At 47.1% G+C, this 22,819-nt stretch overlaps 4 protein-coding genes across 10 annotated transcripts; 2 read left to right on the forward strand and 2 right to left on the reverse strand.

The window, feature by feature from the left end:
* Positions 1 to 747: 747 nt before the first annotated feature.
* On the reverse strand, positions 748 to 6,200 carry LOC117651169. Its single transcript, XM_034394975.1, has 13 exons — positions 6,074 to 6,200; positions 4,299 to 4,507; positions 4,044 to 4,121; positions 3,777 to 3,871; positions 3,408 to 3,464; positions 2,847 to 2,987; positions 2,694 to 2,769; positions 2,420 to 2,607; positions 2,192 to 2,336; positions 1,865 to 2,083; positions 1,202 to 1,474; positions 843 to 1,015; positions 748 to 778 (listed from the first exon to the last, which is right to left on the reverse strand). Exons 2-13 carry the CDS (start codon positions 4,488 to 4,490, stop codon positions 748 to 750), a joined length of 1,668 nt encoding a protein of 555 aa, XP_034250866.1. The 5' UTR covers positions 4,491 to 4,507; positions 6,074 to 6,200.
* Positions 6,201 to 7,089: 889 nt separating this feature from the next.
* LOC117651256 (mediator of RNA polymerase II transcription subunit 25) lies at positions 7,090 to 13,692 on the forward strand. Of its 4 annotated transcripts, none has more exons than XM_034395094.1 (17): positions 7,090 to 7,258; positions 7,543 to 7,678; positions 7,747 to 7,789; positions 7,874 to 7,998; positions 8,075 to 8,294; positions 8,396 to 8,541; positions 8,631 to 8,964; positions 9,098 to 9,340; positions 9,413 to 9,542; positions 9,635 to 10,187; positions 10,279 to 10,441; positions 10,529 to 10,699; positions 10,814 to 11,413; positions 11,497 to 11,697; positions 11,911 to 11,979; positions 12,259 to 12,462; positions 12,566 to 13,692. In XM_034395094.1, the coding sequence occupies exons 2-17, from the start codon at positions 7,560 to 7,562 to the stop codon at positions 12,692 to 12,694; spliced, it is 3,450 nt and encodes a 1,149-aa protein (XP_034250985.1). In that variant the 5' UTR covers positions 7,090 to 7,258; positions 7,543 to 7,559; the 3' UTR covers positions 12,695 to 13,692. The 4 variants fall into 4 exon arrangements, with proteins under 4 accessions (XP_034250985.1, XP_034250987.1, XP_034250986.1 ...); XM_034395096.1 differs by having other exon boundaries at positions 9,413 to 9,509; XM_034395095.1 differs by having other exon boundaries at positions 7,091 to 7,258; positions 11,500 to 11,697.
* A 404-nt stretch (positions 13,693 to 14,096) lies between these two features.
* On the reverse strand, positions 14,097 to 15,911 carry LOC117651280 (nucleoside diphosphate-linked moiety X motif 19-like). The gene is made up of 5 exons (XM_034395144.1): positions 15,833 to 15,911; positions 15,307 to 15,669; positions 14,864 to 15,226; positions 14,582 to 14,789; positions 14,097 to 14,505 (listed from the first exon to the last, which is right to left on the reverse strand). Exons 2-5 carry the CDS (start codon positions 15,649 to 15,651, stop codon positions 14,264 to 14,266), a joined length of 1,158 nt encoding a protein of 385 aa, XP_034251035.1. The 5' UTR covers positions 15,652 to 15,669; positions 15,833 to 15,911; the 3' UTR covers positions 14,097 to 14,263.
* Positions 15,912 to 15,926: 15 nt separating this feature from the next.
* LOC117651286 (protein N-terminal asparagine amidohydrolase) lies at positions 15,927 to 20,891 on the forward strand. Of its 4 annotated transcripts, none has more exons than XM_034395153.1 (8): positions 15,927 to 15,993; positions 17,402 to 17,589; positions 17,672 to 17,737; positions 17,816 to 17,998; positions 18,098 to 18,205; positions 18,351 to 18,451; positions 18,528 to 18,695; positions 18,995 to 20,891. In XM_034395153.1, the coding sequence occupies exons 2-8, from the start codon at positions 17,403 to 17,405 to the stop codon at positions 19,118 to 19,120; spliced, it is 939 nt and encodes a 312-aa protein (XP_034251044.1). In that variant the 5' UTR covers positions 15,927 to 15,993; position 17,402; the 3' UTR covers positions 19,121 to 20,891. The 4 variants fall into 4 exon arrangements, with proteins under 4 accessions (XP_034251044.1, XP_034251045.1, XP_034251041.1 ...); XM_034395154.1 differs by lacking the exon at positions 15,927 to 15,993 and adding an exon at positions 16,042 to 16,386 and having other exon boundaries at positions 18,534 to 18,695; XM_034395150.1 differs by lacking the exon at positions 15,927 to 15,993 and adding an exon at positions 16,044 to 16,386.
* Positions 20,892 to 22,819: the final 1,928 nt, after the last annotated feature.

Raw genomic sequence — 22,819 nt, forward strand, 5'->3', positions numbered from 1 at the left:
CCCATTTTATTTATAACAACTTAGTATGAAATTTAAAGATTACAGTTCACATGCGCGTGTCTGTCGCCGAGCCCCTGCGGCCGAACCGGCGGGAGTTCCTGGGCGCCTCCTCGATGAGTGGGTCCTCGGCGCCGCCGCTGACGCCGCTGCCGCCGAGCGCCGTGAGCCCCGCCATGGCCATCCGCTGCGGCGCCTGCACGCTCTGCACGGCGTGCACCACGGCGCGCACGCCCGGCGCGTTCAGGGCGCGCTCCGTCAGCGACATGGGCCGCTCGCGGATGCTCCTGGACCGGCCCTCCTCGATGGTGGGCAGCCCCAGCGGCACGTTGTGCATCACGTGCTGCGGCACGCCGCTCAGTGTGGTGTGGCCGGGGGTGTGGCCCTGCCCAGGCTGCGACGACGACGCCGGGGGTGGCGCGTCGCCGTTGTGCGCCGACGCGGCCCCTACGCCCTGCTGGTTCTGCTGTGCATGCCCTGCGGACAGAGCGGCGGACAGTCAGACCGGCTGCGAGTTGTCGAGGCGGAGTGCTGCTTGGTGTTGGGACACCTTGGTGTCGGGCACCGTGGTGTTGGACGCGCACCGTTACCCCACCTGCTGCAGACCCACCCCCGCCGCCTCCGGCCGTCCTGCGCACGCTGCCGACCCGGGAGCGCGTGGAGCCTGGCCGCAGCGACCGCGACAAGGGCCGGAACCGGCTGAGCCCCGCCGCCACCTGCAAGCCGAGGGGGCCGAGGGCAGGGCCCTTGTTAGTGGGACAATGCCGTGGCCATGCCGTGGCTGCCGTGGTCGGGGGCTGCTGGGAGCGATACGCACCTGCGCGGCGTTGGACTGGGAGGCCGACCCGGCCGCCTTGTTGGCGGCCTGCACGCCGAGCAGCGACGTGATGAGCTGGTCCAGGATCTCGGGGTCCAGCCCGGCCGAGGCCGAGGCCGCGCCGGGAGGCAGGCCACCGATGACGCTGCCGGGGCGGCTGCTGGCCGCGACGGGCGCGTGGATGCCCAGCGTGGCGGAGAGCTGTAAGGGTTGACGTCGGGAGCAAGTCCCCATAAATCGACCTCAGCGCTACCTCAGTCCCTTCAGAGACTGAGCGCTATCTCTTTCAGAATTTGAACGGTGGTCGATAAGACGAATCGATGGGTCGATCGATCGATTCATCGCCCAGCCCTCCATTCTTCCACGAGACAACGCCCAGAGACTTACATCCGACGCGTTGTGCGCGTAGCTGCAGCGCTTCACCCTCCGGAACACGTCGTCGTCCATGGCTTCGCGCATGGCCACCTCCAGGGTCTCCATCTCCTCCTGCGGGATGGAGCTGTACTCCATGGCGCGGCTGTGCCTGGAGGCGGGCGCGGCTCGCCGGCCCTTGTTCTGCCGCATGGACATGCGGTTGTTGTCCCTCGCGATGGGGATGTCGTGCTCCCAGAAGCGCCGCAGGTCAGGTCCCGATGTGTAGGGCGCGGCCACCTCCTTCAGCTGGAACATTACAGAGAGGCTTGATTATCTACTGTGTTCTTTTATTCGGTACCCTCGAGTCGAGCCCATGAAAGAGTATTTTAAATTTCGCCTCACGAAACGGCATCTTTTCGCGTGAGGCATGGCGCCTCGTTTCTTGAAAGGCAATGCCGAGATTCACTGCATTTGCGTTTACACGAGAACTCCAAACGCCGCGCCCGGCCGCGCCAGGCCTCGCCGAGCCAGCTTGTCGGAAGGGCTAAAGCGGCTAAAGCTCTTGTGACAGGTGCGCGGCAAGGCTTGCGCCGCTGGCAGCGTTGCTTGTTATCCTACCGTCGACCATGGCGGTTACTGGAAAGTAATTAACCCGTCACAAGTCACCACCACGACACCACTATCTTCAAAATCTACCTTCAAGACGATCATGGCGGTGATAAAGATGCAGCCGACGTTGACCAGGAACAGGCAAAAGCTGATGATGCCCAGGATGGTGAGCTCGGTGGGGACGTGGTCCGAGTAGATGGGCTGGTAGTTGGTCGTCATGTTCGTGAAGGACTCGCCCGCTATGTGGGGAATCTTCATCTTGTCGCCGTAGATGAGCTTGGTGCACGTCAGTCCCCACAGCAAGCCCTGCAAAGACGCGCTTTTATTTGGGAGCTGCACGGGGCAGCAGAAGTCCCGGAGTTGCCCCTCCGTGCTGACCGGGGGGGGGGGGGGGGGGGTGTACACTGTACTCACGCAGTTGACGATGGGCGGCAGCAGCGAGGCCGAGATAGCCACGCCGATGAGGGGCCCGGCCATGCCCTGCAGCAGTGCCAGGGCAACACCCGTCCCGGAGGGGAGCGCCCACAGCACGCCGATCCACAGCGAGCGGTAGAAGCCTCTGAAAAAAAGCTGCAAATTAAATCGGCGACGCCACTTGGTCATTTTGCTAGAGCGCCCCCTCTGAGCTGCGACTGCTCCGACCTGCCGATCATCTCGTCCGTGGGCCAGTTGCCGTAGCCCCAGGGATGGTCCGTGGTGCCGACGAGCAGCCCGAAGATGAAGCCGAACACGAGCGAGATGCTGGCGCCCGCCAGCAGCCCCTTGACGCCCACCCACTGCAGGCTGCGGTCCGCGATGGCCGTGCCGAAGGTCAGCGCCATGACGGGGCCCTGCGAGCACGAAGGGCGGCGAGGACGGCGTCAGCAACAAGGGGGAGACAACAACAACAGGGGGAAAGGTTACATGAGGGGCTCACCATGAGGGGCGAGATGAGCATGGCGGCGACGATGTTGACGGCGCTGCTCTCCATGAGGCCGATCACGGCGACCATGCTGTCGACAAAGAGCACGAGGGTAAACCAAAAGACCTCTCCGCCACTTCCTCGCATGCCCCGCCGGGCAGTACTCACTCGGCGGTGAGGATGAGCGTGATGTAGTCGAAGCTGAGGGTGGCGCCCCCGCGCACGCCGTCCACCACCTGCTTGACGGTGAGCTTGGCGCGCACCGAGTCCACGAAGCTGTCCCACGCCTTCTTGTCGGATGGGTCCACCCTACCAAGGTCAAGCTCGTCGTAAAACAAGACAGTCAGAAAAAGGGGGCCCCAAGCACGGGCGTGCAATTCGCTGCGCCTCGTTTCAAACGGCCATTGAGACATCTGTTTGGAATACACGCTTGCAGAGGGCGCTCAGTCTCCTGCCATCCCCCGCGGCGGGGCGGCCTCGCGCTGCTCTGCGCTCTGGTGCTCTCGCGGCTCTCACTCTCGAGGGGCAGTTGACTAGAAGCGACCCAGCCACCTAGCCCGCCAGCCAGCCCGCCGGCCAGCCAGCCCACCAGCCAGCCCACCAGCCAGCCAGGGGCTGTGGCTGGAGCTGGGGGGCTCCGGCCAACCACAAATGAGAAACTTGGCAGGTACCTGGGGGCTGACAGAATGCCCGTCCTTGCTCTAAGCTAAAAGCGCGCTTCATACTCACTCCTCCTCGTCCTCCGCCGACTCGAAGCCCTGCATAAATACGTTGCATGGCACGACGCTGTGGGCACAAGCGGAAACGTCAGGGGGTGAACAAGGGGCGGCTCGGGGCCGAACTGTCCCGTCGACTGATTCTGAAGAGTCGTGATTCGTCGCTCTATCCCTTTCCCCAAAGGGACGCCCCATGAGTGCGACAGAGAAAGAGCGACGAAAGGTTCCTCTTCGGAATCAATCTGCAGCACAGCGGATCGGAGCCGCAGCCAAGTAATTACGTTCCCTCCCGCTCCGGGACTGTCCGGGACTGTCCCGGACGCGCCGGAACGGGAATGGGCAACCAGAGACGCCCGGACTCGACTTTGGAGCGCGCCATCACCTCACTGCGGAGTTGTGTTTCTTGCCTATTTTCAGCTCCGTCAGGGAATGGAGGCAGTTCTCGGTGTCGTCGCCAGCCGCCACGGGGAAGAAGACCTGCAGGAAGGAGAATGAGTCGAACTCGCGCGGAGGGAGGGGGAGGGGGGCGTGGCCTTGGCACTGATAAGGCAGGATGCAACCTTGTCCCGTAAGCCTCCTTGCGCCCTGGGGACCTCCCCCGGGCAACAACATCATCGTCATCATCAACAACAACTACAAAAGCCCTCACCTGGTAATAGCTGCTCTTCTTATCGGCGCACCAAACCACGTGCTCTATCTCCAGCTTCTTGAGCAGCCCCTCCAGCACCTGCAGATGCGTCAAGTGGGAGGCACAAATGAGGCTTCTTTTCGTCAAAGTTCATAACTCTTTTTGCATTCTGTAGAGTGTAGTTGCGTGCGTCTGGCCGGCCGCCTGCCGAGTCAGGCATAGGCAATCCGCGGCACCGTCGCGTCCGCCGGGCCCAAGGAAGGCCGTGCCACTCACCCGCTCCATGGGCACCGAGTCCGGGTTGACGGTCTTGCGCGGGCCGCGGGTCTGCACGGGGTCGACGCGCGCCACGGCGGGACCGTCCAGGTTGATGAGGGGGCCCCTGCCCCCCGGGGGCGGCAGCCCGTGCACCAGCTCGTACTCCCGCTCGGCCGTGGGCACGCACACCACGAACAGCATGCCCGCCATGGCGCCGGCTGCACTGCCTGCGACACAACAGACACAACCATGCCAAGAAAGTCGTAGAGAAGCTCTCGCCTGCTCTCGCCGCGCGCGCGGACGGTAGAGGTTTCGGAGAGTCAGACAGAGACGCCGAGAGGCCAGTTAGGCCTTCTGTAGTATCGATTTGGGGTCAATGCTATTTCAATGTCATAAACTGTTCCTCGTTGGTCCATCCAGAAAGCCCTCCCTCCCCTCGCCCCGTCCATTTTCCCGGGCGCGTCCCAAAAATAATGGTGACAATCATGTCATGGCCCGTCATGGCCATCCACACATGAACCCTTGACGTCCGGGCCGTCGCGGCCGGTTGTCGAGGTTCACCCACACGGCCGTTTTAAATGCGCCTCTCCGCGCGGTCCAAATTGGCGTGCCGCTGCCGCCGCTGCTTTGGCCGCAGCTTCGCAGTGCTTTGCAGCTTCGGCGGCAGCCAGTGGGCCGTGGCGCGGTGTCACGCCAACGCCAGCGCGCAGCACGCGCAGCACGCTCGAACGATGATGAGCAGGCATAGCTCTCCTTCAGCACAGAAGAAAGGGAAAGAAAAGACAATGGCGAGTTCGTAAAAGGAAGAACGGGTGCAAAGCGCAAAACGTTTTCGCTTCCGTTTGAAGTCGGTGGGTGAGGGTGGCGCCGCGGCTCCTTCCCTGTTGCCAGCGTGGCACCGCGCGGCACCGCCACACCGCGCCCCGGCGGGCCGCAGCTAGCCTGAGCTAGCGCTAGCGCAACCCAGCGGAGTGATTTCGGGCAGTACTTCGTCGCTCTGCCAGTCTGTCTGTCTCGCAGGCACGAACACTGGGGAGAGGGGAAGGGCCATGAAGTTCATGGACCTTCTAGGCCCTTCACAGAATGCCTCATCATGAGTAGACAATTCACAGCATAGTTTGCCCGCAAGCAAAAAGACACCCCCTAAATGAGGGCTCTCAAAAACCCATCCCTGCCTAGCGCGCACTGACCCCATGCTCCCCAGTAGGGCAGCGGCCACTTCGACTATGCTGAAATCCTCCCGCATCTGAGGTTGCGGCGAGGTCGCGCGAGGTCGAAGTGTCTTGCTGACCCGAACCGCTAAAGGTCTGTATAGGCCTAGTAGCGCTGATGATGATGATGATGCGGGCACCCAGACCGGGCTATGACCGGGACAAAGCTACCCTACATCTATGGGACTCCCTATGTGCGCGAGAAAGAGCTGTCCAATCACGGGACCTACGCTCAACAGTAGTCCGACTACTGCAAACACTGTGGATGATATTGGAGAAAGCATGGGTCGGGAATATTCTCGTCTCGCCCTCGCTTTGAAGCCAGCGCCGCGTTGCGATCGGCAACCACCGCGTCGACGGCAATGTGTGTGATATTAAATTTTGTGACGAGTTTTGTGACTTTGGTCCCGGCGAGCTGTTCTCATTGCTCCGAGGCATAGGAGGACAAGTTCCTGCGTTATTGCTTTTAGTTTTCCGGCTAGAGCGGCGCGGCGCCGTCCTGCCGGGCTGCTAGGCAGCAAAGCCGTTGTCCGATTTCATCATGTTTCCTCCATTGCGCATCTCTGAAAGACGGAGGCTTACCTGGAGTTGGCGGTTATGCAGCCCGTCCGTCCTGGTGACGGGGGCCTTGTCCTCGGCGGTCACGGACACTGCGACGGCCACGCCCCGACTGCACTTGCAGGTGTGCTGCGACGCTGCGACGCCTCACCAGCGTCGCCCGGCCGCTGCGAGGACCTAGCGTCCCCATGTTAATATCCGGGAGCTTGGTATACGACGTGGCAACACGTTGCGATGCCCACCCTTTATCGTCTGGTCCCGGCTAGCTGCCTTCTGGCCTGGCGTTGGCGTCGTCCTGGCCAGTCCTGGGGCTGCCGGCCAGTTCCGACCTCCGTCTCGGCCCCGCTCGGCCGGCGGAGGTCCCATCACGGCGAGCACGGCCAGCACGGCCAGCACGGCCAGCACGGCCAGCTCTGGGCAGGCGTGGATCCAACTGTTGTAGTCTGGTTACTAAAAAAGAAAGAGAGCTTCGGGACAAGTATTTTGAAAAACAGTCCGGTCAGTCCACCAGGGGAGCCTGGAAAGCCTCAAAAAGTGCACTGTGAAATAATAAATACTGTAAAAAGCAAAAAATTATACTCAAACTTGAGTAAAAAGGAATCCTTTGACAATGAAAGTGAAATTTGTGAGGCGTTTAATAACTATTTCTCAAACATTGTCGAAAGACCTTGTTGCTGGAGATACCAACGGGAATACCACCTCCGGAAATCATATTCCTTCAGGTGAAGTAGAAGTGATAACCATCATTATCAATTTGAAAACTTGTGGTAAGAAGACGAATTGCTCATTCGGGAAAACTGTCCTGGTGTCGTTCCTCGGAAATGTGCTCTCGTGTGCTCTTTCGCTGGAGCCAGGCATTTGTTTAGCAAGTTAGTCAGTTATCGTAGTGTGCTTACTGTGCTTACTGTTACTGGTACGTCACACTGTATAAATCTAGGGAACCAATACATCCAGTACAAACAACCACCTCAATCAGAGTGAAGCCACCTACGCGACTGGTCCAAAACTGCCGCCTTTCTGCTGCTTGTCTGCCGGTGGCGCCCCTAGCGGCCGAAGTCGGCAGTCGCCCACCGGCACGAACGTAAACATGAAAGTGACGTAAAGCGTCCTTTGCGTCAATTTAGTCGTGATTTAGTATAAGATGCTGGAATTTTAATGTTTGTCGGCCCCTGTTGATGAACTAGTCGTTAGACATCAAACACTGAAGCGGTTAGTTCACTTCGTTTTGTTCCAGCAGCTTCATTGAGCCATGTTCGTTGCAGAATAACCTTGTCTGTTGAAATTTGTGCCAGATTCAGCTTATTTGTGTCATTTGCGCTTCGCTCTCTACTTAGTTTTCTTTTGAACTTTTGAACTTGCGAGTATCCATACTCGATTATTTAAAGATTTTAAACCCGATCAAGGTGTACTTCTCTACCATGGTATTTCCCCCTTTAAAACAGGAAACCTTAGTATCTTGTCATAAAAATTTGTCACTCTGTTTTCTCTTTTAGACATCTGAGTATCCAGAATGGTCCCAGGCACCATTGAGGATGCACAAGCTGATGTGGTTTTTGTCATAGAAGGTACAGCTGTTAACGGTGCCTACATAAATGATTTAAAAACCAACTATATCATTCCAACGCTCAAGTAAGTGGCGCTTATCTTAAGAAAATTGTTGCGTTGATTAACTTTTAATTTTGATTTTATTTCTCCAGGTATTTTACCCCATTTAAAGGAGATGACACAGACTACAATGAGGTTTGTAGGAGTATTTTCCAGTTTTGTGGGCTGACTTCTCATTTAGTTTATTCCGTGATAATAGTTCACTACTTTGTTTTACAGAGTCAAAGTGTCATGTACGGTCTTGTGATTTACCATGCATCTGATTGTCTTCCCTGTCCAAGTAGTGACAGCTATGGCCCCTTCTACAGTCCATTCAAACTGCTTGCAATGCTGGATATCATCGAGTAAGATTTATTTATTTGTCTTTTTTTATATAAGGTATTAAACACCGCCATTTGCTTTCATACTCCTTTCTTGCAGAATGGCTGGTGGAAAGGGTGAGGCCTGTGCAAATATTGCGGAGGGCATGGCAACAGCCCTCCAATGTTTTGACGACCTGCAGTCTAAGAGAGATGGGGCGTCAGCTGTCCAAAAGCACTGCATTCTTGTCTGTAACTCTCCACCTTACCTACTGCCTGTGATGGAAGCCCCATCTTTAAATGGACATTCAGTTGATAAGCTTGCTTCATTCCTCTTAGAGGTGGGTGACAGCTCTTAACTTCTCATGTCATTATTTGCTTTAATTTATTATAACGCAAAGGAACTATGCAATCTTTGTTTTTACCATCTCATTATTTACAGCGAGGAATAAATTTATCAATACTTTCACCCCGAAAAATCCCTGCTCTTTTTAAATTATATGAAGTAGCAGGCGGTGATCTTCAAGTATCTCAAACCAAGAACTATGCTAAAGATCCCCGTCATCTAGTACTACTAAAAGGCTTCAGGTTTAACAATTTTATTTTCTTAAATTTTGTTTGTTTTTTATTTCTTTTTGAGAACCATTTCTATATTTATTTTTCCTCCTTGTGCCCAGTTTGACGGAACGTCCAGTCAGTCCAAATCCTCCAGTTGGAACTCAGATCCCGAATACCAACCAGCAATCTTCTCAACAAACACCAAACCAAGCAGGACAGACTGCGCAGACACAGCAACCTCAGCAAACGCCTCAGACCTCATCTCAAAATGCAGTCCAACAGAACCAACAGCAGACTGTTTCCTCAGCAGGAGGTGCTATGCACAGCCCACTCCAAAGCATTGGCAGCCCTGCTAATGTGTCGGGGCAGGGAGGACCAACAGGAGCGGCACAACAGCAAATGATTTCAAACCAGGGTGTCTATAGAGCAAACCAACAAGCACAACAACCCAGCGTAAGAAAACATTATATTCCAATAATTTGTTCTCTGGCATTTGTTGATCTTGTGCCAGAATTAAACTTGCCTATGATTCCCTCCTCTTTATGGAATAAACTCACAAACATACTGTTCATTTATTTTTGTACAGGGTATGATGAGTAACAATGCTCAAAATCAGCAACAGCAAGCAGCACAGCAGCAGGCTCAGCAGGCACAGCAGCAGGCCCAGCAACAAGCTCAGCAGCAGCAGCAACAAAATCAACAAGGAATGATGGGAGGAGGCAGACCACCTTTCCCCCCTCAGCAGCCACCAGGATACAACCCCATGGCAGGTGCTGCAGGAAGACCCCAGTGGCGAATGCAAAATCAGACTCGTCCTCTTTTCATGCAGGTTAGAATTAAGCTTATTTTTACAAACTTAAACATTTATTCTGGTTTTGAAATAAAATGATTTCTCTTACAGGGACAGGCGGGCTTCCCAGGTCCAGGAAATGCTCCTCAGCAGCAGAGCTCTGCGCTCATTGCACAGCTGACACAGCCCCCAACAAACATTGGTCCAGGTGTGAGCCAGATACAGTTACCGTCTCAATTCGGTAATGGTTTCAAGTTGACAGTCTCTTTCATATGCTTGAGTGCTGAAGACCTTCCCTTCAGAGCCTCCACTGTATTGCCCCTTCTGTTTCAGGTGGGTCGGGCAATCTGAATCAACAGCAGATGCGGATGAATCCCATGATGGGACCACAGGGTCAAGCTCAGGGCCAAAGTCAAGGACAAGTTGCGCCCCAAGTCCCTCCAGGACAACAAAATTCTCAAGGGCCTGGCCAACAAGTCCAGCAAGGGTCTAATGTACAACAACAATTGCAGCAGCAGCAATTGCAGCAACAACAGTTGCAGCAACAGCAGCTTCATCAGCAGCAACAATTACAACTACAACAGCAGCAACAGATGCAACAGCAGCAATTGCAACAACAGCAGCAGCAGCAGCAGCAACAGGCGCAGCAGCAAGCTCAGCAAGCCCAGCAGCAAGCTCAACAACAAGCTCAACAACAAGCGCAACAAACGCAGCAACAGGGGCAGCAACAAGTTCAGCAGGCTCCATCTCAGCGTCAGATTATTTGGAGTGGTATATTAGAATGGGTTGAGAAGAACAATGTCAAAATGCCCCAATCCAATCAGCCTAAACTTCCGAGACAAGTACCGTGCCAAGTTGGAACCAATTCTAAAGACACTCCAGAGCTGTAATATTTTAAAACCTTTGATTTTAAAGCTTTCTTTCTTTCTTTCCTTCAGTTAACCACCAACTAATACTTCATTGTCTTAAATTTACAGGTCAGCTGAGACGTGGCCTCAAAAGTTACTCATGCAGCTAATGCCAAAAACATTAATTGGAAGCATTGGAGGTACATTTTTAAAAAACTCCAAGTCTGTGTTCTTCCTTCCCCAGCAATGTGAAGCACTCGAAACTCTAGTGCAAGTTATGAGTTCTGGCTATGTGAGAATACATATCTTTACTGGATTCCAATGTTTATTTACCATGCAGTGAAAACCTTATTTTAAAATATCATTTTTATTTTTTCAGGCTGGATGTGTTCACTTTACCAGTAACAACACAGCATGTGATATTAAAGTATTAATTTTATTGTATACATCAGACAAAAGAACATTCATTGGATTCATACCAAATGATCAACAAGCATTTGTTGATAGATTACGAAAAGTTATTCAACAGCAGAAACAGGGTAATCGTGGGGTAAGTTTTAAACAACCACTAGCTTTCAAAGCTACTTATACTTGAGCTGTTGACTTATTTTTTTAATTTAAAAACATTTGTTAATGTTTCTTTCTGTGCATTATTGGAGTGTAGCAAGGACAAAATCAACAGGGAATGGTTCAAGGCCCTCAAGGAATGAATCAGGGATCCCAAGGACTGAGTCAAGGCTCCCAAGGACCTCAAGGAATGAATCAGGGTCCTCAAGGAATGGGTCAAGGTCCTTCAGGAATGAACCAGGGATCCCAGGGAATGAATCAGGGACCCCAGGGAATGAATCAGGGTCCTCAAGGAATGGGTCAAGGTCCTCCAGGAATGAATCAGGGACCCCAGGGAATGAATCAGGGTCCTCAAGGGATGAACCAGGTTCCCCTTGGAATGGGCCAAGGGCCTCAGGGAATGGGCCAAGGGCCTCAGGGAATGGGCCAAGTTGTGATGGGCCAAGGATCCCAAGGAATGGGATCTGTGCAGCAAAATATGGGACAGGGGCAACAGGGAATGATGATGTCCCAAACAAACCAGATGGCTATGGGTGGCGGGCAGATCACCCAAAATGTTGTCTCGTCAAATGCAGGACCTGGTGTGCCTGGAGGAAATTCTGGAATTCAGGTACAGGCTCAAGGTATGGGCCAACAAGTTCCCAATCAAAGTGGGCAGATGTCCATGGGTGGGCCTCCAAACACAATGGGAATGCAGGTATAGTAAATTTTTGGTGCTGCTTATTGCGGCCCTTTATGTACCGTTTTGTTTTATTTCCAATGTTCCCTTTGTGTGTTAAGCAGGGTGTAGATGGTAACATGGGAATGCGAATGCCAGGTCCCAATGTGTCTCAAAGTCAACAACCGCAAGGACCTGGAGGAGGACCTGGTGGTCAAGGGGGCCTCATGGTTCGTGGTGGTATGATGGCAATGCAGAGGAATATGAACCCTCAAATGCAAGGTGGAGCACAAGATATGGAGCAACAGCTCAAACAGTTTGAGGTAAGTTTGTGCAATGTATCAGCCCTGTTTGCCCTAGCTGTAGTGGCCTTTCCTATGATTTTCTTTAAAAGCAAAGATGAACATTGAAGAAAAATGCTTCCATGTCATCTTTTACTGGGTTTCAAATTATCTGATGCATAGAGTTCAGTACTTTCATTTTAAATTGAGTGGGAACCTTGAAAGTCTTCAAGTGTGGTGCTTGTGGGGTTTCAGCTTGTCACCATGAAGGTGCAGCAGCAGAAGCTGCAGCACACCATGGATTTGGGCCGACAGCCACTTGATGTGAGTGGAGACACTTAAAACTCTAGAATCACTTAACAGACCTGGGTTCCATTTGTTACTAACAACTTCACATTTATCTGTGATTTGACTGGGAATTAAAGCTTTGCCTGCATTGAGTTTTGCTGCTATATACTAATGCCCTTTTCCTTCTGGAAGACCTACCAAATATTAGAAATTTAAATGCTTTTTTGGGTGTGGCTGGTTACTGTAATGGATGAAAATATGTGACTGTTTTCTGCTTGAACCATATCTTAATTTCTCTTGCTGTTTTTGTGGCAGAATGACCCGGGCAAATTAAGAGCACAGCTGCAGTTACAGCAATTACAACAGCAACAAAGACAAATGGGTCCACAAGGAATGCAGCAGAGACAACAACAACAACAACAACAACAACAACAACAGGCAATGCAACCCATCCAGAATCCTAATCAACAGCGTATGATGCGTCCAAGCAATCCAGGATTGAGGATGCTTTTGCAACAGGTAGGCAAGGCAGTTCACCCTTCCGACTGGCTTTTCAAATCACCTACATTTGGCATTCCTTGCTTCTACAGTGTCTGTGTAATAATTTGACTCTTGATTTCAGCAAACATACCGACCTGCCATGATGAATCAGATGCAACAACAAATGGGGGTGAGAGGTCCCATGGGCCAGCCTGGATCCCAACAAGGAGGAATGCAACAGCAATTTGACTCAGAATATGAAAATTATTAGGGCTCGAATTTCATCTCAAAATTTAGATAGCTGCTCACTGTGCTCTCTTGAAAACAGGAGTAAATTCCTGGTCCAATTTTGTATTTAAAGGTACCTTTATTGTGCATCACATCGCAGTACCTGAATAATCCATTCATCATACCTTGACATCATATTAGCATGCTTTCAAACGTGCTGTGATATTAGTAATGCAACGCAGCTTTCTGATGATAAGGTTTTACTTATCTTGCAAATGTTTTTTCAAGTCATTTGCCAATTTTTATTAATGAGTTCCATTATTTGTAAATGTGTGCAAAATTTGTATACTTGAAATGTACCTGATGTTTATGAATATTTCAATTTTTTAAAATTAATGTTATGATTTATCCATATCATTTTTTTTATTTATTTTTTTGCCCGATTGTTTGTGATGGTTTTGGCTGTGGGAGGGCGGGCAAGTGACAACACTTGGATGGTTTGGAGGTTTATTGGGACTAAGGAAGTCTATGGTGTGAGCCTCAGCTGCAGACTGACAGGGTGGTTCAATATATAGCTTGGGCAACAATGACACTTGTGAGGAAGGTTGCAATGGGGGTGCGCTAAGAAAAAACCAGGACAATAATGGAACATTGCCCAAGGCAGGGAAGTCTCATGCTGGGGAAGGGAGGAAGAATAAAGTCATGAAACTGACATCAGTTGCTTTGCCTCTAGCATCAAGCCAAATCACTACATTTGACTTGGGTATAATTAATTTTTATCTTATGTACTAGTAAATAGAAGTATCTTTTCGCTGAAGAACTATTATGTGACTTTAACTATAGTAAACTCAATATGTCAATAGTTTGTAGCGCAGCAAATATCTGCTCATTTCATTTTTTTTTTAAATTTCATATTGTATTGGTCTTTTGAAGATTCACTGAACAAAATTGGTCTAATTGGTTAAATTTTATATCCAGTGTTGTTATATATTGTGAACTGTTCTCCAAAGTGTGTGTATTAAAGAAAAATTTAAATTCAAAGTTTAGTATTATTTTAGGATCTTCAAAACTCAGACTACCTATTTCATGCATGTTTACTGAATGTATACATTATCCCAAAAGGAAAGGGACTAACTTGATTGCATGGGGAAAAGTTGCATTCAAATTGATTGCTCTCTATTTATGTTTCATAATGTATCAATGTAATGCAAGCACCTAATTTAGTGATCACTTTCATCTTCAACAGTGGAATTTGTTGAGCAAAGAACCCAGTTGGAGTTTGGGCCGGTCAAATTATCCTTCCTTCCCCTTTATTCTAATGATTTCCATCAGGATACAGTAAGGTGTGCATCCATACAGAACTGGCTCACATCAAGGCCAAGTTTGGACCACAAATATAATTAACCATGTTTAAAGTATCTGGTATAAGGTATCAGGCTTAAAACTTGACTTAACTAAAACAACTTTATTTCTGTTATAACTGTTATCACAGGCATATATATATACGTACTATAAAAAATATAAATACATTTAATTTTGTTTCAGTATTTCAAAACTGCCACTCGTGCAGTTTTTTTTAGAAAAAGGATCTAAGTTAGATGACAAAATAGTTCTACAGTGTACTCAAAATTTCCTTCCTCCTGTTGTTGAAATGAGGTGGTGAAATGTGTTCGTAAGGAGGAACATAGTTATGAACAATGACTCTCTGACTTGGGCTGCCAGTTGGTACCTCAGTCCTGTGCAAAGTTCCTCCACTTTTCATTACATCATTGCGAAGTTCTTCTAATGATTCCTCTCGTTTAGTCAGCTGTCCAGACGTTTCATAGTCCACAGTTTTAGGATATGCGGAGTCTCCTAAAATTAGAAAATAAATAAATGGACATGGTAAAAGGACACAAAATTGAAACATCCTAAAGCAATGCAAAATTACCTGGCAGAAGAAAAAGCATCCCATCCTTTGCCCTTTCTTGGACTGGCATTGTGCGGCAGCATCCAAGCTGGGCTCGATTGGAGGCAAAAGAAATAAGGGACTCTGCATTCGAAAAGTTAGATAGCCTTGCAGCCTCATAGAATTGAGGATTGGCCAGGCGTAATTTTCCAGATTGAGCACCAATGATGAGATCAAGTGGACTGCAGCACTAAATAAAAGAAGACCAGTCATCAATTTTATTTCATTTTCCCAAAATGATTAAAAGATATTAGTAACAGCTACCTTTAACTCATCCATTTCTGAACTATCTAAAGAATAGGGTGGTAAAGATTGTAGCACTGATAGGAAAAATACTGAATTATGACGAATTCGTTGTTGAGTGGGTGTTAGCCAATTGCTCCACAAATGGAGCCCCCACAAGTCAGGCACACATTCTGCAGACTCACAAAGAGCTATCATTTGACGGGGATCTGCTCTCACTCTCTTTTGCCAAGCTTCAAGCTCATTTAGAATAAAAAAAGAAGTAAAGCCAATTCCTTGCTCTATGCTGCCAGCACTACGGCATAGCAGAATTCCACTCTCTTCGAAGGTTTCTCTAATTGCGCACAGTCGAAGGGACATCCATCCAGGCAAGTGACCACCATCCTTAAAAATAAAATAGGGAACTATTAAATGAAAGCAAAGAACTAAGGACATGGCTAGACCTGTTTTACTGGTAAACGTACGACTTCTTTGTACTCTGGTGAATGCTCGATTGAGCCTCCAGTCGACAAGCTCATGAAGCTCTTTTCTTCATAGCCTAAAGATCTGAACAGATCAATCCAAGCAGGACTAGTGTCAGCTTCATCCAAATGTCCTCCCGGAAATACATGAATCCCAGGCAGATGTTTGTCAGTCTCTCCTCTACGAAGCGTTAGAATATGAAAGCCACCACCTTGGTCATTTTGTTGTTTCTGATCACTCCTCAGCATTGCTCTCGTATTTTCCACTTTAAGCAATGAATCGCGCAGAACAGATGGTCGTAGCGCCAAAAGGACGCTGGCTGACACTTTCCACGCCTTCGAATGCATTATTTCACCTAATATAACCTAAAGCGGCAAGAGCACACTGTTTTGAACCCAAACAATGGTAACAAGGACAAAATAGGTATCGAGATGCGAGAGACTGCAATATTTTAAAAAAGCACATCCGCACGATTGCCGCAACGAATAACAAAATATTGGTGGATTTGCTTGCTCAGGTCAAACACACAGGTTGTTGTGATGCGTAGCAGACGGCGCTGAAACGGACTTAACGACTATCCGTTTTGAAATAGCCGCCACGCCACAATCAACAGGTTGGTGCTGTGCTGGAGCTGGTGCGAAAATCGCGAACTTTCACCCACTCTATTTTGTATTTCAGTTCATTTTAAGGTAAAATCATCTCTAAGAAATATTTCCATTCAAAGAACGAGGCAATTACTCGTGCTCAGGCATATTGTGTCACCAATATCATCAAATATTTATTTATTTTTCTTCAACCAACCCCTGGCTTGTTTGGAAATGGCTCTCTAGTGTAAAGATGGAATTTAGAAAATCAGAACCGAATGTTAGAAAAGAAGCGTAAGAAGGAAGTATGCCACACACTTTATTTATGTTGTGGTAAATCTTGAGTATTTGGAAATGTTGACGTGTGTGGCGCAAGTACTCCTATAGTCTTGAAGTATTGAATTCAGCTAGAAATATAACCTTGTAGCTAAAACTTACTTCTCCTCACAACATTGTCCTCACTATCCATACAACAGTTTTGAACTTTCAGTCTTTGAGGTATGTACATCTTTCGGCCGTGATAAGTTTCGTGGAATTTGAATTCTATCCGCTGAGTTCCTCTGCTGCACTGCATCTGACATAGCCATTATCTCTCATTTGTACCCGTCCCGTTCTGCTCGTACTGCTGTTGATCTACCTGTCAGCAGGCTCAAGCTGCAACCCTCTGTAAAACTTTTGCGCTTGACCGTAATTGAGTAACAGTCTTCAGTTATTGTTGATTTCATTTGCGTGTCTACTTCATTCATTCCCTCATTCATTTACTTTACAACAAAAATTTTATCCCATAGTTTTAAAAGAAGGTCAAATAGCTGACAGCTGTATTATTGCAATTATTTCTTTTCGTACGAACTTCCTTTCTTCTTGTAACTTTAAAAATATTTCTGAGAGACCCATTTTCCTTGATCAAAGAATCATCCCTAGTTGTTGGTTCTAAAACTTATTCTAAAAAGAAGTTAATAAGTGTGTCATGTTGAATCTTGTAACATTATTTTTGTTTTCAAACTGACTCAAGATTAAGTTTGTTACATCAATTTTGTTCAGATCTTTTTCGTTTTTTTTCTGCAGTCTTAGAAGTTTTTGTTACTTCTCAACTTTTTCCTGTCTTCTTGTTACTAATTCCTGTGATGTGATGAAAAGGGTAACCTGTTAAAGAATGGACAAATAATTTGACCCCTTGTGTCATTTTTCTTGGACTCCCCTTCACTATTTCCCTCTAGAGCTGCTGCTTATCACTATTTCCCTTATCTCTGCAGGCTGTCACAGAATGGATATAGGGGGAGGGAGGGGGAAGGGAGAGACTTTCCTGCTGCACGTATGTTTTAGGGAACTCTAATGTAACCTTATTAGAACAAATCAGTATGAAACCAAATAGGTTCTTAATAAATGTCACTGGTATGATAAAGGTTCTTAGATTGACCCACAATCTCTATGGTTGTTTTTATAATTGCCAGATAAAGTTTTTGATAGCATTCTTTCTTATAATTTTGACAACACTACTTTTCCTTTGTTTTAGAATGGTACTCTGCGTCAACAGATCGGCCCTTGAAGAGGCTCCCCCAGATATGGCTACGCTGTTTCACATGCATCCTGGGTATAGAGATTCTGCAGCCCTCCTAATTTCCATTCCAACTAAAGTAGTTGGACCTGCTGGTCTTCTGTACGTCATTGAACGGGAACTTGCTGCAACTGTTCCTCAAGACAGTGAGTTCTTGGCTTCATGCTTATTGTTTTTAAACAGAGACAATTTTACCCTTGTTTAATAAATAATTTCTTTTATTTTCAGAAAATGTTAACATTCTTGGTTCTGATAATGCTACAACTTGTATTATTGTAGTGCTTCGTCACACTGGTGAGCATGAGAAAATTTCTCTGAATATGTTCTTTTAGTCACGGTAATGCAAATTTATGTCTGTTTTTCTGACTGCAGGATCAGGTGCAGTTGGCATCACTCATTTACACAGCGTTGGAAGTGAAGACGGAGTAGTGACACTCATTGAAAGGGTACGAGAACTCTCTGTAGGTTTCCCTGAAGGGCGCCTTGAACTTAATTTGATCGGAGGTTTTGCAGACAGTCGCAACTATTCTGAGGGTGTTTTCCAAAACATAATGCGTAAGTAATTTTGCTAGTTTTTGTATTTCTTTGTGTTATAAAATTATTGCTTGTTTTACTCCCACTCCCAGTAGCCTTATTTATGTATTTTTTCTCTAGATGCATTCCACAAACAGCCTTTGGAAGTGGATCTCATCCTTGCCTGTGTGGGGGAAGCCAATACAACTGTCAGAGAAGGAATTCGCTGGCCTTTTATTTGTGGTGTTGGTATGTTTTATAAGTCTTGATGTGTAGATTAGGCTGCCTTCCAGTCCTGAACTGTACCTTATAAAGTTCTGAATATTATTTTGATGTGCTTGTGCTTTTAATAGATTCTATATGTATAATTCTGATGATCTTCTTTTTGTTTAAGGCGTTAATATCAAAACAGGGGAGATTTTCCCTGCAACATTTCCTGACCGAGGACCAGAACTGAGTTTGCGTTGTGCTCGTCATTTAACTGGAGGACACCAGGTGACTTTCTATTTTTTGTTACTTTTAAGTCATTTCTACATGTGCTTTAACCTGGTTTTGTTTTTCCGCTCAACTGGCAAAGGTTTTGGATGTGTATGACTGTAGTATGGGCTTGCATCGAATTGGACCTTTCAACTATGAACCTCTGCGTGGTGTTGATTTATGGCTTGAGCAGTCAGATGAATTCATTCTCCAACATTTATCTACATCACCCGAAGTGGAAACTCCCTATTTCTCGTCCATGGTATGTAAAATTATTCTCGAACCATTCACTCCTCAGAACACCTAAGAACTACCAGATGTCCACACCAAATTAGAATGAATAAAGAGGTAGGTAGGAGACCTACATAAGGAGCATTTTTAGGAGTAGGGTTCAGGGTCAATTGCACCCTTAGGGTGAAAAATGCTCCCAAAATGCTCCTTTGTGGGTTTCCTATCCACCCTCTTTATTTGTACCAATTTAGGATAGACACCCTGTACTGTTCATAATTCATATCATAAATGTTTTGTTTTACTTTAAAATGCTAAATCTTTCTGTTGTAGATTCGTCAAACTTTGAAATACATTCAAGATCACCCATTTCCTGCTGTCACTGTGTTCAGGGACAACAGACCACATTATTACAAACGAGATGAAATGACTGGGTTTTGGGTGCCTTTTCGGTTCTGAGTACGAGTTCCTCTGTACCTATTGATTGACCAACCTCTTCAAATTGTTGGATTGTTGTCTTCTATAAACATTCAACTTTAAGAACAAATGTTCTAAAATTAGAAAGACTTTTTCATGTTACACAGTTTAAGAGATGTGCCAAATTTATCTTTGAAAGTTGTTGCGAACCAGTGTACTCTATGTGATTTTATATTGTAAGTTCAGTCCCAACAATTCTAACTGTCTGCATTCTCAGTTTCATTTCTTATTTCCCCTTTGCTCTTTGTCTTACTGGACTTTTTATTTTGTTTCAACCAAGCTGAGCTATATTTTACCTTCCTTTTAATGTATGGTCAAGATCTGAGTAATTTTTTGTTTGTTTTGTCTCTTTTCTGAAGATGCTTACTACCCACTCAGCTTGTTGAAAATAGTTCATAGCAAAATGTCTCAAGTGACTGAACCAAACAAAGATGTGACTTAATAAAATCGAATCGGGACCATAGTTGTGTTAAAAAAGTGGCAGGTCCAAAGAACAAATATTGTTATTTGAAACCTTGTTTTATGTCTCATAGCTCTTTTTACTGTTATTTAGGTGATTGGATAGTTTTAAGAGAAATCATACTGGCCAAACTTGCTGACTAATTTGATGTGTGTAAATGCATTTTTAATATTATGAGATACTTGCACTGCATAATTATTTTTTATGTTATGTGAAAGAAGAGCTGATATCTATCTCATCATTGTGTTGGCTGGATCTGACATATTTCAAGTCAAATGAATCTCCAAAACAAAAATTTAATGTATTTATTTAAATTGTTCTGTTATACTTATTGTCCCTGTTGGGCAAACATGGGTGTATTTCGTTTGTTGTTTCAAAAAGAGGTCAGGTTTCCTTACCCTAAGACTTTGTACTTTTAATGACATCTGTTGTCCCTTTCCGGTAAGGGTGAGTGTGTTTCATATGCTGTTTTTAAAAGTTGTCAATCTTCTAATTCTGGATGATTCAGAAATTATTTTTGTTGATGTGGTCTAGGCACATTGTTGTTAATTTTCTTTTCTGTTACATTTTAATGTTTCTTATATTTGTGGTTGAATATTGTAAGTGACTTCCAGCAAGGATAGTTTCAAATGCTTGGATCTCAAAATAATTGAAAGAAAGGCATTTTAACTATCTTGATGTCAGTCACTGCAAATATAAATACAGCTTGTATGAGTGCCAAATACAAATGCTATGAACTGTCCTTATTTTTTAAAAGAGAAATATTTATTTTTGAACCTTTGTTAACATATATTTCTTATATAGAACCCTATTTTAAAGATGTGGTTGTGACCCTTGTTGGTGAAACATTAATGTTATATAAATGGTTTTTCCATGTTTCAAAATGTATCCTGCCATAATTTGTAAATCTTTCATATATTTACTATATGTATTTTAGTACATGGCATTGTACAGGATTGAAGTGAGTCTAGCAAATAACATACACATAAATATATTTTTTTAGTGGACATTGATGCACATTGACCTGGCATTAATAAATTTTGCCAAATGTGGACGTGATCAGCAATAGTTGTGTAACTTTTTTTTAAAAAAATGTTTTTTCTTTGTTGAGTATGTTTTAGGAATAAAATAAAAATTGATTTCCTTATTGTCTCTATTGTCTGTGTTGAAGTGGAAAACTACATTTCTGTGTAGTTTGCATAGCTTCTTTACGAGACGTGTATATGTGCCTTTGACATGTGTTTCAGATTGTTCTTGTACTGTGAAATCAAAATAAATGAAAGTTGAACACAATACTGGTAGTTTACTGCAACAAGGCTGCGAGTATACGCGCTTGGCTAGATTGACCTGAGCTCGCGCGAAGTATTATCAGTGGTACCTAGCAGAGCTTGCGTGGCTTCGGAGCTGCAGCAGATGCGATTTACGGAACTCCCGACCAAGGGGTTGTGTATACCGACAGGGGGCATGTGATGCTGGTTGCCCACTCAGCTGGAGGTGTTGGCCGGCTGCACTGTCTCTACACGTGTCCAGTGGCTCGTCGCCCCTCCCCCCCCTTTTTCCCATATCCCATTAGCGCTCGCTGAACTTCTGCCAAGGAGGGTGGGATTAAAAGATTAGCGCTCGGTGATCAGTGCCTCTTTGTCCTGCAACGACCATGGCGTGCCAGAGTCCCGGGTGGCCTCCAGGGCCAGGGAGCCACGCCCGCCTGGTGGAGCAGTGCTTCGTTAGTCGTTTCCGCGAACAGGTGCGCCTTGTCGCTCGTCGTGCTCCCCGTCCTCTAGTCGCGGTACACGGTACACGCAGTACGCCCCAAAATCCTCATCTCTCAGACCCGGAGGATCGCGGAGGATCCAAGCTCTGCTAGGTATATAATACATAGGTATATAATACTGGCATGCCGGCACGCAGGCGAAGGGTCTTGCAGGGTCACCACCTCCACTCCACCTGACCTCAAAAATGGTTCCTAGCCGTTACCTTTTCTCTCATTTGGACATCAAGTTGACTTTTTGTTCTCCCAGGGAAAGCGGCTATCCCTTTCGAGGGCGCCTCTCACGGCCGAGAATAACAGACATGGCGATAAAAATCGGCAACTTTGGCCCGTTCCGTGCCTCCTAAAATTCCTAAACTTCTTCTGTGTTTAACCTTTAACGGGATTTGAACCTGGGGCACCTGCCCAGCCAGAAATGAAAAGTCAAAACGAGGTCGATTCGAGGTCGCCTCCGGATATCGATGATCAGTCGAAATTTTTGCTCGATTCGAGGTTATTATGGTCGTAAAATCGAGGTCGGTTTGAGCGTCGATAACGGTCCCCTATTCGTGGCCTTAAATTTGACGCATATCGATGCATTTTCGATGAGTGTTTCGAATGTTCCCGGACGCCGGTGGTGGCTATTGGCTGTTTAAGGTCCCCGGCTTAAATGGCCGGACGGATGACCCACCGAATCAAAAATTAAGCCCCCTCAGAGGAGGCATGTCCCCGCTCATCGGTAAGACGTTGATGACCGGCCAGCACCTTTGCCCAATGCTATTCCCAACCGTAGCCACAACCGAGAAGTAAGTCCATGAAAACGATGCTAGCGCCATCTAGCGGATGATCCTTCAGAAGAAAGAAATAGCAGTTTTACGGCTCTTTAAATGTATGTACACTCTTGAGTTTGTAGTATTCCATGGTATGACGTATTCTTTGAGCTTTAATAATGCTGAACTAATTACGAAAGTTTGAGCGGAAATCGATATCGAATCGACATCGATTCGATATTACATTTTTGACTAGCAAAATGTCGACAAAAATCAGTGTCGAAATATGGGAATTTTCGATGCTTATTTCGACCTCACCGGATTGTCGATTGCGTAGACGTCGAATCGACTTCTTTTCGAATGTTCATTTCTGGCTGGGCTGCCAGCAGCGCCTCCGAGGCTAGGATTGGAAACACGGGAGGTCCTCGGACGAACGGACGGACAAATCCTTCGGGACAGGCCAAAGATCAGAATTTTGTCGGAAATTTGGACACTACCCAGAGCGGAGATGGCGCACTTTTGGCCTTCACGCCCGCTGTGTATTATAATAGGAAGGGATAGAAGGGGGAAAGGGGGAGGGGCGGGGGTGGTCCCGCGAGTTTTATTCACCACTCAAGAGAGATTTACGACCCACGCCCCACGGTCACCGTGCACACCGTGCATTGTCTGACGCACCTTGTCCAGAGGGTGACCAGGGTGACACC

Source organism: Thrips palmi, unplaced genomic scaffold (assembly GCF_012932325.1).
Source record: "Thrips palmi isolate BJ-2018 unplaced genomic scaffold, TpBJ-2018v1 HiC_scaffold_5, whole genome shotgun sequence".
Taxonomy (NCBI): Eukaryota; Metazoa; Arthropoda; class Insecta; order Thysanoptera; family Thripidae; genus Thrips; species Thrips palmi.

Coding starts and splice junctions, on each gene's coding strand:
- LOC117651286 (XM_034395153.1), top strand. CDS start 17,403: ATGGTACTCTGCGTCAACAGATCGGCCCTTGAAGAGGCTCCCCCAGAT. Junction 17,738..17,815: donor TGTAGTGCTTCGTCACACTG/GTGAGCATGAGA, acceptor TTCTGACTGCAG/GATCAGGTGCAGTTGGCATC. Junction 18,452..18,527: donor ATTTAACTGGAGGACACCAG/GTGACTTTCTAT, acceptor TCCGCTCAACTG/GCAAAGGTTTTGGATGTGTA.
- LOC117651256 (XM_034395094.1), top strand. CDS start 7,560: ATGGTCCCAGGCACCATTGAGGATGCACAAGCTGATGTGGTTTTTGTC. Junction 8,295..8,395: donor TTGCTTCATTCCTCTTAGAG/GTGGGTGACAGC, acceptor CATTATTTACAG/CGAGGAATAAATTTATCAAT. Junction 8,542..8,630: donor GTACTACTAAAAGGCTTCAG/GTTTAACAATTT, acceptor CCTTGTGCCCAG/TTTGACGGAACGTCCAGTCA.
- LOC117651169 (XM_034394975.1), bottom strand. CDS start 4,490: ATGGCGGGCATGCTGTTCGTGGTGTGCGTGCCCACGGCCGAGCGGGAG. Junction 3,465..3,776: donor AAACACAACTCCGCAGTGAG/GTGATGGCGCGC, acceptor TTGTGCCCACAG/CGTCGTGCCATGCAACGTAT. Junction 2,608..2,693: donor TGCTCATCTCGCCCCTCATG/GTGAGCCCCTCA, acceptor TCGTGCTCGCAG/GGCCCCGTCATGGCGCTGAC.
- LOC117651280 (XM_034395144.1), bottom strand. CDS start 15,651: ATGCATTCGAAGGCGTGGAAAGTGTCAGCCAGCGTCCTTTTGGCGCTA. Junction 15,227..15,306: donor CACCAGAGTACAAAGAAGTC/GTACGTTTACCA, acceptor TTTATTTTTAAG/GATGGTGGTCACTTGCCTGG. Junction 14,506..14,581: donor GATGCTTTTTCTTCTGCCAG/GTAATTTTGCAT, acceptor TTCTAATTTTAG/GAGACTCCGCATATCCTAAA.